The sequence below is a fragment of the Limulus polyphemus genome, unplaced genomic scaffold, assembly GCF_000517525.1.
Source record: "Limulus polyphemus unplaced genomic scaffold, Limulus_polyphemus-2.1.2 Scaffold5207, whole genome shotgun sequence".
NCBI classification, from domain to species: Eukaryota; Metazoa; Arthropoda; class Merostomata; order Xiphosura; family Limulidae; genus Limulus; species Limulus polyphemus.
Genome location: NW_013670817.1, coordinates 30,831 through 46,098, shown reverse-complemented (window position 1 = coordinate 46,098; position 15,268 = coordinate 30,831). Strand labels below are relative to the sequence as shown.

The 15,268-nt window shown below is 35.2% G+C and overlaps 1 protein-coding gene across 1 annotated transcript in view; it reads right to left on the bottom strand.

Moving 5' to 3' along the window:
• Positions 1 to 15,268, bottom strand: part of LOC106472272 (exosome complex component RRP40-like) — a 46,383-nt gene that overhangs the window by 1,436 nt on the left and 29,679 nt on the right. Inside the window, exon 3 of the mRNA XM_013932899.2 lies at positions 6,601 to 6,752. Coding sequence (XP_013788353.1) covers positions 6,601 to 6,752 — 152 coding nt within the window. The remainder of the gene's footprint in view (positions 1 to 6,600; positions 6,753 to 15,268) is intronic.

The following is a 15,268-nucleotide window of genomic DNA, read 5'->3' as shown; positions in this document are numbered from 1 at the left end:
ATCAATATGTGTAATTAAAAATCCACTAGTGAAACATTTTATCATAGATGTAGTGTTAAATAAGTTATATTGTGTAGACATGAACAGTGAAGTCAAATTTTAGGATTTTGTATGCAATAAGCATCAGACCTCAAGTGCTTTGAGAGGATTTGTATTTTGGTGTCTAAAACTTCATTTAAGAACATATAATCTTTTCAACATTTATTGAAAATACATATTTCTAACACAATATATTATTTCACCAGATTCAAGGATTTCAAATGGAAAAGAAAAAATCCAAGGAAATTTGCATACAGTGCAAGCACAATATGGTGAGTTGTGTGCTTCTTGTCACATATTATTATGTTGATGTCCAAAATAAGAAAATGCTTTAATTGTGCAAGTGACAACTTAAAAAAGAAAAATTAAAAAGGGGCATCTTGTTTATGAATGCTAAAATACAAATTTAGGTGTAGAATTTATATATATTTTTTTCTAATAAATTTATAACTCTTTAATTTGCATTACCAAATTTAAAATGTCTGTCTTTAACTGTTTTTATTTTGACATGAATCACATTTTTTAGAAATCATTGGATTATAACCCAGTTTCTTCTTCTTAGCATGTCCCAATTGCTTGGAGTCTGCTTTTTGGGTTCTTACTCACCACTCCTTCCTATTCTGTGTGATAGCTACATTCTCACTGCCTTTTTATCATGTCTTCTCCCACTACATCTTTTCTTTGGTCTTCTTCTTGTCTTTTTTTCTTCCACTGTAATATTTATCACTCTTCTATGAATATACTCTTCTTTCCACATGACTGATCCATTGAAAGCAAGTTTCTCTCATCATTTTCATAACTGATACTACTTTCACCCCCTTCTTAATGGTTTTGTTTCTAGAGCAGTCTTTCTTCGATACCCACCATCCACCTCAACATCCATATCTCTGCCACATTCATCATCTTCTCTCTTTTTCTTAAATTCCAGCATTGAACCTCATACAACATAACTGGTCTTATCACTGCCTTATAAATCTTCCCTTCAGCTTTATTGGCAGCCATCTGTCACACATTATTCAACTGACTTCTCTCCACTTAATTCATGCTTTGTTTATTCTTTTCTTTCCCTCATTACACACTCCACCATCTATCTGCACAATTGATCCAAGATATGTAAATACCTTCACTTTCTTTAACTTTACCATTTAGAAACACCTTATCATTCTCTTTTATTTCCCCTCCACTGATTTTTGCTACTACATATTCTTTGTCCTATTTATTTTCAAACTACATTTCTAGACATTTTCTCCATCTCTAGTTGTACTTTTGTTCTCTCTAAATAATACATCATCATCTGCAAATGACATATACTATGGCACTTGTCCTTTGCATGCCCATAGATACTGTGTCCAGCACTGTTACAAAGAATAAATGACTCAATGCTAATCCTTGATGGACTCCCACATTCACTGGAAATCTCTCTGAGTCTCCTACCACACTACTTACAAATGTTTCCACTCCTTCATACACATCTTGGATCAGCCTCACATACAACTCTGGTACATTCCTTTTTCTGAAGTACCACCATATCAATTCCCTTTGTACTATGTTATACGTTTTCTCAGTTCAGTGAATACCATTTTCAAGTCTTTTCTTTTCCCTCCAAACTTCTCTATCAACCCTCTCAATAAGAATATGGCAATCATTGTTGACCTGCCAGCCATAAACCTAAACTGTTCTGTCCCTATTTCTATCACTATTTTTTCATTTAATAGATGTTTGAAGTATGATCCCCCTCTATTTTTGATATCTATCAGACCTGCAATCACCTTACCATTATCGTTCTTAATAAACTTCACCTCACCCATATCCCTTTATTCTCCCTTCCCTGACTTTGGCTATTCAGCACACACTTTTCTCCTCCTGTATTCCCTCCATCTTCTCATACAGCTCTACATACACCCTCTGTTTGTCAATAATCACTCTTTTCTTTGCTATATATATTTGCAGATCCTCCTTTTATTGGTTTGCTCCTACCTCTTAAATTTTACCTTCTCTTTCACACTTGATGGCACTTTCCAATTCCATCACCATGTTTCTCTCTCTCTCTGGATACAGTTTCCTTTTTTGGTCTTTCCCACAACTTTGTTCACCATGTCTAATACACATTTTGAAAACCCAACCTATATCTCATTCTCATTTTTGTTCTATTCAATCTGCTTGCACTCCATCAACACTGGGTCAAAGAATGCCTTTGATGTATCTAGTTCTGTCAGCTTCAATTACCTTATTTTGGGGGTACACTGGTTATCACTATCCTTCCTATGCCTTTCATTTCATAATCCATAACCAAAAGTCTATGCTGAAGTGTGACTTTTTCCCTGGTATAACTTTACAATTTTTCACACTTTTCACTCTCTCTTTCCTAACTAATAGGTTATCAGCTGTTCTTTCTTCTTGAAAAATGTATTGGTTATAGCCAAATCATGTGTCTGAACCATTTGCAGGATCTCCTTGCCTTCCATATTTCTTTCCCCATAGCCATGTTCTCCATGCCACCTTGGTCCTGTTGAATGTGTCCATTTAGATCAACCCCCATTGCAGTTAACTCTTCTCTCAGTATATTCTACAGTGTTTTCCAGACATTCTCTAAATTCTTTTTCCCAATCATTGCATTCCACTTGTGCATCACAGGCACATACTACATTCAGCATGCCACATTCTGTACCTAGCTTTACCACCACCGTTCTATCACTCAACCTTTTCATTTCCACTATTTCTTTTTCATTTCTGCACTCAATACAACTGCTACCACTTTTCTTTGTAGTTATATGAAAGATGAGCTTGTAACTTCTCCAATTTCCTTTGCCATGTTTCCATCTTGTCTCTTGATGCATGTTATCTGTATTCTCTTCCTCTTCAGATCTGCAAACCCTGCACTCCTTCCTGTCAGCGTTCCTACATTCCAACTAGCTAATCTGATCTTTTTAGCCTCACTCATTGTGACAGATGCATTTGCCCTGGTCCACTTTTCAAAGTACTAAGATTATAACATTGCACATCACATTTGAGAGATGTCCTGGCTCTATGATCTTATCTTTTTGTATCAACTTTCATAATTTAGCAAGATTTAAGTTTTGCAACTGCTGTCTGCCTGACATCAACCCTCCTGCTTGGGACTAGTTGTAGATAACTTGAGCTTCTCATTATGACTTTGTAGGCTTTCTAATTGACTTTATTACTGAATATTTCAGAAATGATATTTATTTATATTTTTATACTTATTTAGTGTGATTTATTAATAAAAATGTTGTTTTTTTCATTTTTCCACAGCTGCAAAAAGTTTTACCTGAAAAGAAAGAATTGGTTTATAATGATTAGTAGAGTAAATATATAGGTTTAAGTTTTTGCTTTTTTTAGTTTCTGTAAACACTCCTTTCATTGTGAATGGTTAAAGTATTTGTGGTTGTCATCAAATTTGAATTCAACTACAGAAATTGTCTTCAATATTACATCAGATAACTTGAGATTAGGTAGGTAAGCTTACACAGTTTAAGGCTTTTTACAACATTTATTGCTGTTTAAAACTGTTATTGTTATAGATAATATACAAACACTGTACTTTAGGACATTAACAAAGAGGTGTCAAAGTTTTTCTGAAAAATATAGCAACCAGAATGTTCGCCTAATAGGCACTGCCCAGGTTTGGCAGATGCTGGATAATAAAGCTTTTACTTATATATATATATATATATATATATATACAGTACGAAGCAAAGAAGTCACATGACTGGAGATTGCTGTTTGGTGTTCTTACTTTTTAATTGATATACTATGGTTTTATTAAGTTGCAATGTTTGTAAACATGAGGTTGTTTTTTTCTTATTATGTTCACCAATTAAAAACTATTGCCATTAAATCATTTAAGTTACTGTTTAATGAGTATTGAATATCCTTTTCAAACAAAGTACATAAATTGTCCAATTAGCTACTTAATTATTTGTAACTGTATTTGTGACGTTTTATATAAATACACCATTACTCTTATCGTGCAAGTAAAACGTTTTCATTATTTAATTTCCTATTTATCTGATTTACAGAAAACCGGTATAGAATTACTGCATACTTAAAAAAACAAACGATGGCAATCTCATGATCTGAGTTATTCAATATTTGCAATTCATCCACCTAGAAAGAAATGTACATAAAACTTGCCAGAATTTTTTTTAGGACAAAAAATATGTTTTTCACAAATGCACAAATGGTGACTTTCAGAAGTGGTCTATCATACAGACCTGTCTACCCAAAAAGTTTGTTTTTAGTAGCATTTGCCTATTAACTGGTCAATTTTTCAAAGCAAAAAAGGATTTGTCAGTAGCACAGATACCATGATTCTAACTGGAACAGAGTACAGAGAATATGGTTTGTGCCAAGTTTACTTAGCTTGAGGCAAAGCCACAACTCAGCATATTCCTTTCTGAAAGTCTGATTAGCTGTCCTTACCATCTTCTTTGTGTCATGGATGCTTGTTTCACCTGAGGAAAATTGCTTTCAGACAGCCATTGAGAACTCATGCTTGACCTGCAATGGCCAGTAGCTTGCATCCCATGGAAAGTACATGCAAGCACAATAGAGCGACAAGGCTCATAGGCAGATGCACAAGGAAGACTTCAAGTGAACAAAAGACTTTGAACGAACAGAGTACATTGTAAGACCCCAACGTTGCCTTAGCTATTTCATAATGCCTGTAGCATCATAAACAGAGAGCATTTCATGTAGCAGCTACGGCGAAATTGTAGCAGTAGGCAGGTCCGATAATGTGAAATTATGAGTAAATCAAAAATATAAAGATTAATATCATGTTAGAATAATGCATTATTTCAAAAAAGTTAAGAGAGTAAGCAAATACTCGCTGTTATTTTTTGTTTGTATGAGCATGGTATACTAATCAATTAACAAGTCTTTCAATTAATCATTTAGCAAATACCACTAAGTGCAATATTTTAATCTTATGTTTGTGTGGTAATAGTTGTATGATAATTGCTCACAATTTTTTATAAAACATAATGTTCCAACGAAAATAAAACTTTCCACTGTTTTCTTTATAATTAAATTATACATATTTCATTTCAATCAGCAATATATTCATCTTTCCCTGACTAGTAAGGCTAAGTGATGCACAGATGTGGATTTATGTCACTAACAATAAAAAGTAAAATAAAACACAAACAACCATTAACTAATACTTTAAATGGAGTTTTGATTACATAAACAATATGACTGCAACATATATTTCAGTGAAATACAATTTTCTTTAAAAGAAGGACCAGGTATTCTTCCACCTGAAAATGAAAGGCAAAAGACTTTTGAAACATTGTTTTTTACACTTGTTTTCTGCAACAGGCAGTTCCTGTCCATTCAACTTAGTTTCACCAAGGACCAGGTGGGTTTGAATTGATAGAAAATGCTTATGGATGGTCTTTGGATGGCTTATTAATTTTATTTTTAAGGATAAAATGGGCACCAAACTACACAAAGACATCCCTTTTTCTATGTCAAACCCTAGTTTCAAATGTTCATTAAATCTATTCTTTTAAAACCCTTTAATGTTGCCATTTTACTGAAAGAAGGCTATTATACTGGCCAATCACCCTATTGAAAGAAAGAAACTGCCTTTTGGAATTATCTCAAATTTATTTCATATCTTAAGTTTGTGTCCTCAATTGTCTTGTTTAATGAAAAACCTCATTCCAATTTACTGATTTCAAACCTCGAACAATCTTAAAAATCTCAATCACCCTAAGCCTATATCCTCTCCAGAAAAAAAACAAAAAACCTTAAGACATTTAAACCTATAACCACAAAATAGTTTCTTCAGAGATAGAATCATACTGGTAGCTCTTCCCTGAACTCCTTCAATGACTCAACATTATTTCTCAGAAATGATGACCATAACATATTCCAAACAAAATTTAACAGACATCTTATAGTTAACTGAAGATCTCAATAGACATAACTACATATTGGTAAATGTTCATAAATTCAGCAGGAAAATGATTTAAAATCCAAAAACCAGCACTTGAATTACAGAAACTTACTTGTAGAACATCCTACTTCACAAAATCTCAACACGTCAAATATAAGACTGCACTTACAGAACCCTAGGTGTACTCAAGAATTCCACCAGAATCGTGACGCAATCACCCACCTGCTATTACACTGACCTAAAGAAGTTTTCAACATGTAGAACAAAACTGTCCAAAAACCATAAACAGGTAGTTCTAGCTAAAATAGTACCTGTTTGAATACTACTGATTTTCTAACTGGCTATGTTCCAGGTTTAACTTGACAGTTTTTATTACAGACCATTACTTTAACATTTGAAAAAAAAATATATAGCTAAGTTACACTGTTTCAACCATTAACTAGTAGGCAGCATCAATAATTTACACAAAATTCGTTAGTTAATCAAATAACATAATGTTTCAACTATAAATAATTGGTGACTTTAGTGTGTTTCAATAGATGTTTAAGAAATAAACTATGTCTTTTATAGCAGATGAGAGCATGATATCAAAACAGGATACTAACTAAAGGTATGCAACTTCAAAATAAATTTACTTTCTAACAAGGTTCAAGGGGACCGTGAACAAAAATCCACTACTAGGCAGAACTCCGAGTTCTCCACTCTTCCCATGACTGTTCACGCAGACTAGCTCTGGCTCCATGTCTTTGCTGGCAACTAACACTCGAGCATAAACTAAATCTCCAACCTAGTAAAACATGTACAACCAAGATGTTAAGAATTTATCAAGTTTTATATTTCTAAGGCTTCTAACTACTACTATTATCCTTCATGTCAATAATGAAATAAAACTAGTTCATCAAACAAAAAATGACTTATCATTATTACAAACTAGCAAAATTTGAAGCAAATGATAATAATTTAACTAAATTAGCACTACAATACAGCAATAAAGCTCTAGTAGCTAGAAAAACTTCAAAATCAGAACCAATAAAAATTTCAAAATATTCCTAATATATCTTTAGATGATAAGAAAAAGTTCACTGATCAGTTACCATGCTGTAAAACTAGTAAATAATTAGAGCTTGGCAATTAATAAAATTTGCTGAACGATTAATCAATGGACTCATTATTCAATTAATCTATCATTTATCAAATTAGAGTATGCATTCCCAGTATCAGTATCACTGGTGTATGTAAATTTGTACTAATTTTTAAAAGGGGTATGTCAGCTTCAAAACTCTGAGAACCACTGCATCATTTTAGTATAATATTAATCTTCCTATTTTCCACCCAGTATTTTTTCAACATAATCTACAAATTATCCTTTATTTAATATAACAGACATCTTCTAGTGGTTACAATTTGCATATTTAGCAAAAACAACACATTTTGTATAAACAATTATTTTCATAAAAATTATTTTTAAAGATTTAATCTGATGTAAACTGAATAATAAAAACAACTTACTGTCACTAAATATATTGATAATTGCAATAATGCTTTATTTAAAACATATCACAAATCCACAACTGCAATTAAAAATAATTAAGTAGTCAGTTAGTCAATTTATTCATGACCATTTTCTGAATAGGATTAATGTAATAATATTCAATAAATAAGAATTTGAGTCATAAGGAAATTTTGCTATTGCCTAACATACTTATTAAACCATTCAAGCTTATTTGATGACAATATAATTTGGTGAACATAATAATAAAATAACTCTTATGTTCACAACTGCTGCAACTCAGAAGGCTATAGTATGAATATTAAAAGCCCTGTAATTTTAAATAAAGAACCAAAGATCTCGTCTTCAAAACTTATCATTGAATGCCTTTGAACATGTGCTACAGGAGTGCCATCTACAAATTTTCTTACAAAACAATAAACTACTGTTTAACCACTACAAAATAATCTATCCAGTCATATTGCAACTCTTTGTAGCTGTGTTTCATAAGTAAATGGATGATCAAGTTACTTGATGTAGCAGCTTGAAAAGGTTACAAAAAACTAAGCAGAAAAAAGAAAGTTAAATACTTGAATATCAAGGAATGGATAATATACTCTTATGGGGTGAGTAGATCTTAGGGAAGATAGTTAATCTCTGGGATGGTCAGAAAAATTCAACAAAATTGACAACTGGGTTACTTACAGGTGAAACAGTGCAGAAAGAAAAATTTGAAATAAAAAAAAATGTTCTTCATGAATTAACACTAAATAACTTAGAAAATGACAAAATATTGATTTAAGAATATTTTTGAGTTAAAACTGTTAAACAGTTATAATTACAACATATAAAATTAACTTGCAAATTGGTGGTGAAAAAAATCCATTTGGCAAAAAATCATGAAAAGCTATAGGATACCCTGCCTTCACATACAATACTTTTAGAGTAACTTTGGTAATCCTAAATTGCTGTACATTAAAATGTATCATGCATGAAAACTAGTACAATACCTGTAACAAGATGGAATATATATTGAAATATATATATATATATATAGCATTCTGTTCAGCAAGTTTCACTCTGCAAATTTCCAAAAGCCTACTGTATTAAAACTGCCCCCCCCCCAACAAAAAGTTCACAAATTAAAGTTTAACAAAAATACAAATAGTTTTGACTATATGCCCACATCAGGCATCAGTTACTTGAATACTGTTAGCTCCAAGCAGCTAAAGAAAGCTTTTAACCTATTTATAGTTTAGTTAGAAAGCCATTTAAATTATAGCAGTTTTAGACATTCTATTCTAGTACCCAATACATTTCTTGCATTCTAAAGTGCATACTCAAAGCTAAATTAATTTTTAATTAAACAACCAACTTAATGAGAAACATATGGCTAGTGTGTCATGGTACCAACAGTAAAAAAAACCTGAGCCCAGAGGCTAAACTTTGCCCAGCTGTTAAAAAAGAAAAAAACTGACAGGGACAGTTGTAATGTCTATGCCTCAGAACAACCTACTCAAGCGCTTCCATTACCTCTGGCTAGACTTGGACCAAGGTTGAACCAGTCACTCGCATACCTTGGCAATGTGATTGCGACCACCACTAAATGGGCAGGACTATCCAGATCCACCCATGGTTTACATGCCATAAATGTTGATGCTTCCACATGGACATCATCTAGGATTGGAGGAGCAAAGAATCATTTTCTCTTGTGGATTGTTGGGCACTGGCAAAGGAACTGCCTGTACTTTACCAATCAACAACAATGGCAGGGATTAATATTTTTCTTACACTGAAAATGTGCTTCCGATAGGTACTTACCTACCTTCTCACAAAGCTATTTCAATCTTCTTTCTGCCCCCTAAGCATCACTAAAAAATTTTCATGCTCAGCACAACAGTCTACATACCCATGAATTTTGCACCATTTTTGAACATGTACATAATATGTGAATACTCTTCACCAATAGTATTGTGCCACCTATATTGGTGCAGCTAGCTCCCTCTGCTATTCCTCCTCAATCCTCACTTTTGAGAATTGAAATGCTCTAAAAGAACATCAGCAGTGGGGAGGAAAGGTAAAGTTTCTTAGTTGTAAGAAAATTTTAACTTCTGATGGTTGAAAGCAACTGCCCAGAATGAACTGGTGAAAATGAAGCACACTTGTGGGGTACTGCACTACTATTGGAACAGGTATGCTCTTCACCCTTCAAGTTGGAAATGAATCTGATGCATATGGAAAAAAGGATGTGCACAAGTACAATTTGTTCTGAGACTTGCAATCCATAGTAAAATATAAACCAAATTAGCTGTGTGCACACACACAACCTCAACTGGACAGACAAGGTTACAGAACTCGTCCTTGGCATTAGGAAGTTGACAATCAAATATATTGTAATAAACATAGTGGCTAGGGCATGTGGACTGTGTTGCATATATTCATCAACCCCAACTAGAAGTAAATACAGAGTCATAAAGCAAACAATCAGAATTACAAAGAGGAAATTAACTTTCAGACAAACTCCCAAAACCACTGTAGGAGCAAGAAATATAGAATTACAGGTTCATGATGTGGCCTGTACTCAATCATAAGAACAGGGTAATATCTGTGCAACCAGTATTAAGAACAGAAATCATAAATCACTCAATCGTAAATGTAGGGTAGAGACATCCTGCATCAGGAATGAAGAAGAGGACATGGAACAGTTGCTCAAAAACAGGAACAGTATACGTACGTCCTATTGTCAATATTATGAGGTAGACAAAGTCCCCCAAATTCAAATGTAGAAGCAGGGAAAGTTAACATTTTCCTAATTGAGAATTTCTTTCCAATAACACTTACCTCCACTGACACAGCTATTCCTTGACATTCACTTTGCCCATCGAAGCCTTGGTCTCGCTGACTCCAGTCTTTTATACCCCACTTAAATGCCCTCATCAATGTGCCCTCTATCCTGGTACTGTATATAAGCACCTCACTCAGATAATGGAACCACTTTTTTGAGGCTTACATCATCCCAGTCACTAACACTGGCTTTTAGTAGGGAGTAAGGGCAAGAGAGTATCAGTAGAGGTAAGAATTATTGGAAATACATTTTCAATTTAGGAAGGTGGAGGGGCCAGTGAGGGCATTATCCATACAGAAAACATCTACATAGAACAGGGGTTTACCAAGATAATAGTGATACATGAGCGGGGGTACCTCACTACATCCAGCACAGGTATACTCTTCACTCAAACTTAGTTTCTGCATCAAGGGTGGAATAGTACATAAGTAATCATTATAAGCAAGTCTCAACCAGATACCAGATAGCCAAGGTTCCACAACTCTGGGTTGGAATCAAGGAGTCTTGGTCCCTATATCCCACATTGGTGGTTAGGACAATTGGATCACAATGTTATATATATATATATACACTTTAGATTGGATCCCAACCTGTAGCCATAGAGTGATGCGTTCTGAACCACAAAATCATGACGAGAAAATAAGCAACACCGAGGTGGACAAACTATCTCCTCCACCTGAAGAAAACCGAAAGGCAAAACCCCAGGCTTTGAACAACGAGATTGTGTATACCTTACTCAACCAAAGGAACAGAACTCATCTGGTCTGGAACATTCATCCTCACTTCCCAAGGAACATTCAACATGCTCCCAGAATTATGGAGAAAATGTGAAACACTGTGCTCAACCAAGGACCTAGGATGGGATTACTCCGCATTTGGAATTATGATAGTGGATCTCTTACAATGAAAAATATACTAAATCAACAGTGATAAAAACGAAGGGCCACGCATACCCAAGCCAGATAGCTTAGTGTCAAATCTGAACTGGTATTACAAGTAGGCTCCCACGTAGGCTGATGCCTCTTATACCAACATCTGGGAAAAACATTTAGGGACCTGGGTATTAGGGCCCCCAACTTCACCCTCTTCTTCAAGAGTGAAGGAATTCACTCTAACACATTGGATGAAAAGCATCTGTCCACCACCCCAGTGACTGGAAACTGAGTGTGGTAAGGACTCCCAAGCTCCACTAGTAGAATCTGGGGAGTAATGTGCATGGGGGAATCCTGAGGAACAGTAAAACAGGTGAACCAAGTTCCCTAAATTTTTAAAAGCAAACCAACCCCATTTATTCAATCCAATGATGGGCAGGATCCACTTATGCTTTACTCATGATAGTCGATGAGTGGCAGTCCAGTAGAAGATGGTAATACCATCTGGAAAGTGCCTAGATGGTCTTATGGAACACCTCATTTCTACAGAGCCTATTGTAACTGGTAGGAAGTATAGTTAAATTGGCTTCTAGTGCAGAATTGGACTGAAAAAAGCACACCTGTCTGGACAACACTCACAACAGAATGGGATCCAATGAGAAAAAAAAAAGGTAAGGGACTGTGGAAAGTAAAGAGACAATAGGAGGACAAGTATACTCATTCCTCCTTATAATCCAGCAGATGTTGTCAAAACGCCCACTGGGGGGTATTCAAAAACTCCCAGAATCAGAAACTGCCAGATCATGTAAAGAATGTGAGAAAAAAGTATTGGGATAAGGCCACATACCAGCCTCTATGATGTCCTCCGGCAGTTAATTTGACAGGCAGCAAGACATAGAAATGTAAAAATTCTGATGAAATGTGACCCTCAGAAGTTTCCTTGCCTGTAAAGAAAGTCCAAAATAAGCAACATGGATATTTGCAAATCCACCTTATCAGAGTAATTTGGAATAAATCTTGGGAAACTGAAGGATCCCAATTAATACAGAGTAGAATACCATCACCTTGAAAGGAGTTAGTGCAAGCTACAATGGCTCTGACATGACATAAGAAATGATCAGTGTTCAATCGGTTGTAGAAGTGATCAATAGCTGGCAAACGAACTGATGAGAAGAAGATATCCTCTTCCCTGGCTGCCAGAGACTAAAAAAGAAAGGGCCAATCCTGGGTATAACACGACCAAAGTAGAGTGATAAAGAATCCTGTGCACATGTAGTGCAAACAACTCTGACCTACTACATTCAGATGCCAGCAGCAACAAAAATACCCATCACAAGAAAGGTGATACATGGTACAAAAGGCTCAAATGGATGTCAAGACAAAGCATGTAATACCACCCTAATATTCCAGTTAAGTAAATGAAAAGGCCATTTGGAAAGGACTAAACTACTGGAGAAGGCTGGATAGCACTTAAGAATCAAAACTTTCCAACATTTAAAATAATGAAAGGTATTTGAAAAAGTTACCTAACATGAAACAACAGGAGACAAAGCTAGATCCGAGTCAAAAAACGAAATATGGTGGGCAGGTTTGGGTGAAGAACTTTAGAAGAGGCAGAGGTAACCTTCTTGAAGATGCTGTAGAAGAGGAAACCATGAGTAGGCTGGCCAATTTGGTGCTACCAACAGCTCTCAAGTAGAGAATCGAATTATAGCCAGAACTCAGAGTAACAGATGAATTGGGGGAAAGGTATAGAGGTGCCATCCCATCCAATCTGGACTGAATGCATCTATCACCAAAGCCCGAGGATGAGGTACTGTGAACCAAAAATGTCTGTAGTTGAGTTTCAAAGAGTGGCAGATGTGTCGACCATTGGCGACCTGAAGTGAGAGCAAATCCATATGAAAACCTTGCAATGGAGAACCCATTTGGTCAGGCTCAAACAAGTGATTTGCTGTGAAATTCATCACCCCAGGAAAATGGCAAGCCAGGAAGCTGATATGATGGGAATGAGCTCTGTAGAGAAATAACCAAAGTTTGAAAACAAAGAACCTGAGAATGCATGCTCCCATGATGAGTAATTGAAGAGACCATTGTGGAATTGACGGAAAGTATCATGATGACATTCTCCCGTGATAGATCTAGACCTTGAACCATAGCCTGTAGGACTGTAAGAAATTCTAAATTATTGATGTGGAAGGAAGATTCGTCTTCCATCAATATACCCTGGAATTCCTGACCTTCAATATACACACCCCATCCCATAAGAGAGGCATCTGTGAAAAGATGATACTTGGGACAGAGGGGTGGTATAGGTACACTGATGGTAGTGTTGAACCAATCAAATTACCATTCAAAAACTAAGATGTAGCTCCAGATGGGAATTGGCTAAGCCAGCTTAAAACATGTTGAAAAACTTGTACAACCCTGCAGAAAACAAATGGTGCAGATGCTAGGCCAAAAGTTAGATCCCTGAACAGCAAAACCTGACCCCTGTGCATGAAATGTAGATAGTGGCAGGATGAATTCACTAAAAATGCATCAGCCATATCGAACTTGATCATCCACACCATGGTGAAAAATGACAATGTACGCTGAGAAAAGGACTCCAATTTAAATATGGTATGATCGAAGAACTGGTTGAGACGAGAAAAATTGACGATCGGCCGCCAATCTCCCATCATCTTGGGCACAAAAATAAACAGGAATAAAATCCCGGAAGAACGGGATCGACTCTCACTAACACCTATGTGACCAACATAGTCTTGGAACAAAAATCCACACATGGAAATACCATAGGTTGGGAGGATAATGGTGGTGGAGAAGTGAATGGAAAGACCAACCCCAATGTCAGAACCTGAAGTACCCATGGATCTGCAGTGAAAGAATACGATGTGTCCATCAATTGTTGTAACCTCATTCCTACAGACCCCACACATCTAGGATAGACACTGTCAATGTTGGCAACAGTCGGCTCGAGTGAAGGAGCCTTGAAACTAAAGACAGAATCTATTTTGACTATCCATAAAGTGAGGAACATTAGCCTGATGTTGGGACACACGAGGCATAGTCACACTCTGACTGCCAGCAGAAGCCACAGAAAGTCTAGAGGCCAACAACAACAAGGAAAAAAGCAATTGGGTGACATCAATTCGTGATTCCAACACCTCTGGGATGCCTGCGAACATCAAAGGACAAAGAAACGGAGCCTTATGTAACTCATGGAAGGCTACAGAAGGTAGACGAACTCCCTCCAACAAATAAGTATTATTCATGTTGACAAATGGATACTAAGGCAGCAATGAGACTATGAATGCTATGTCTGAGTCATCAAAATATTTGTAGTTGTCTACCATGTTCACTAACCAGTAAACTTAAATTATCTAATTTGATGATTATTATTATTATCTTATTTGGTGAAAATAAAAGCCTCACATTTATAAATATTTCAACTCAATAAAAACAATATATATCTACTGAAAATAAAAACAATGCAATTTTAAACAAAGAATAAGACATAAAACAAGATATATTTATTAAATGCTAAGCAATTTCTAGTCATGCAACTTTCATTTCATACTGTGTATATATTCCTGTAACTAGGTAAACTTTGTGAAACTGATGACAAAACTTTCTCCAAGCATTGTACATTTGTTAATTTTTTTAGTTACCCAGCTCTCAATTGTAGAAGTTTACCTTATCATATCCCAAATTATCTGATGAATTTGTACTGAAGAAATTTTTTATGTTTTCAAACAGAAACTATATTAACTCTGTCAGCACGGCTCGGTCTCTGGGACCAATCTCATAACCATTTTGTGCTTTTTATAGTTTCGTACTATAACTTTTGAATTAGTAAGCAAATGTTAACAAAATTTGGCAGATTATAAGTAAACATTACAATGTTTTCATTCGAAAAATATCAGTTTTTATTTATTAACTCTTAAGGTTTATAAAGCAATGTTTTTCTCATGTCTATTTTTCTTTTTGCATGTTACCTATCTATCATGCAAAGTAATATTTATTAAAAATACTTTTATGAATCAGAAAATTTTCTAATTTCACATGCAAAATCTTTATAATGTCGAGATAGTTAT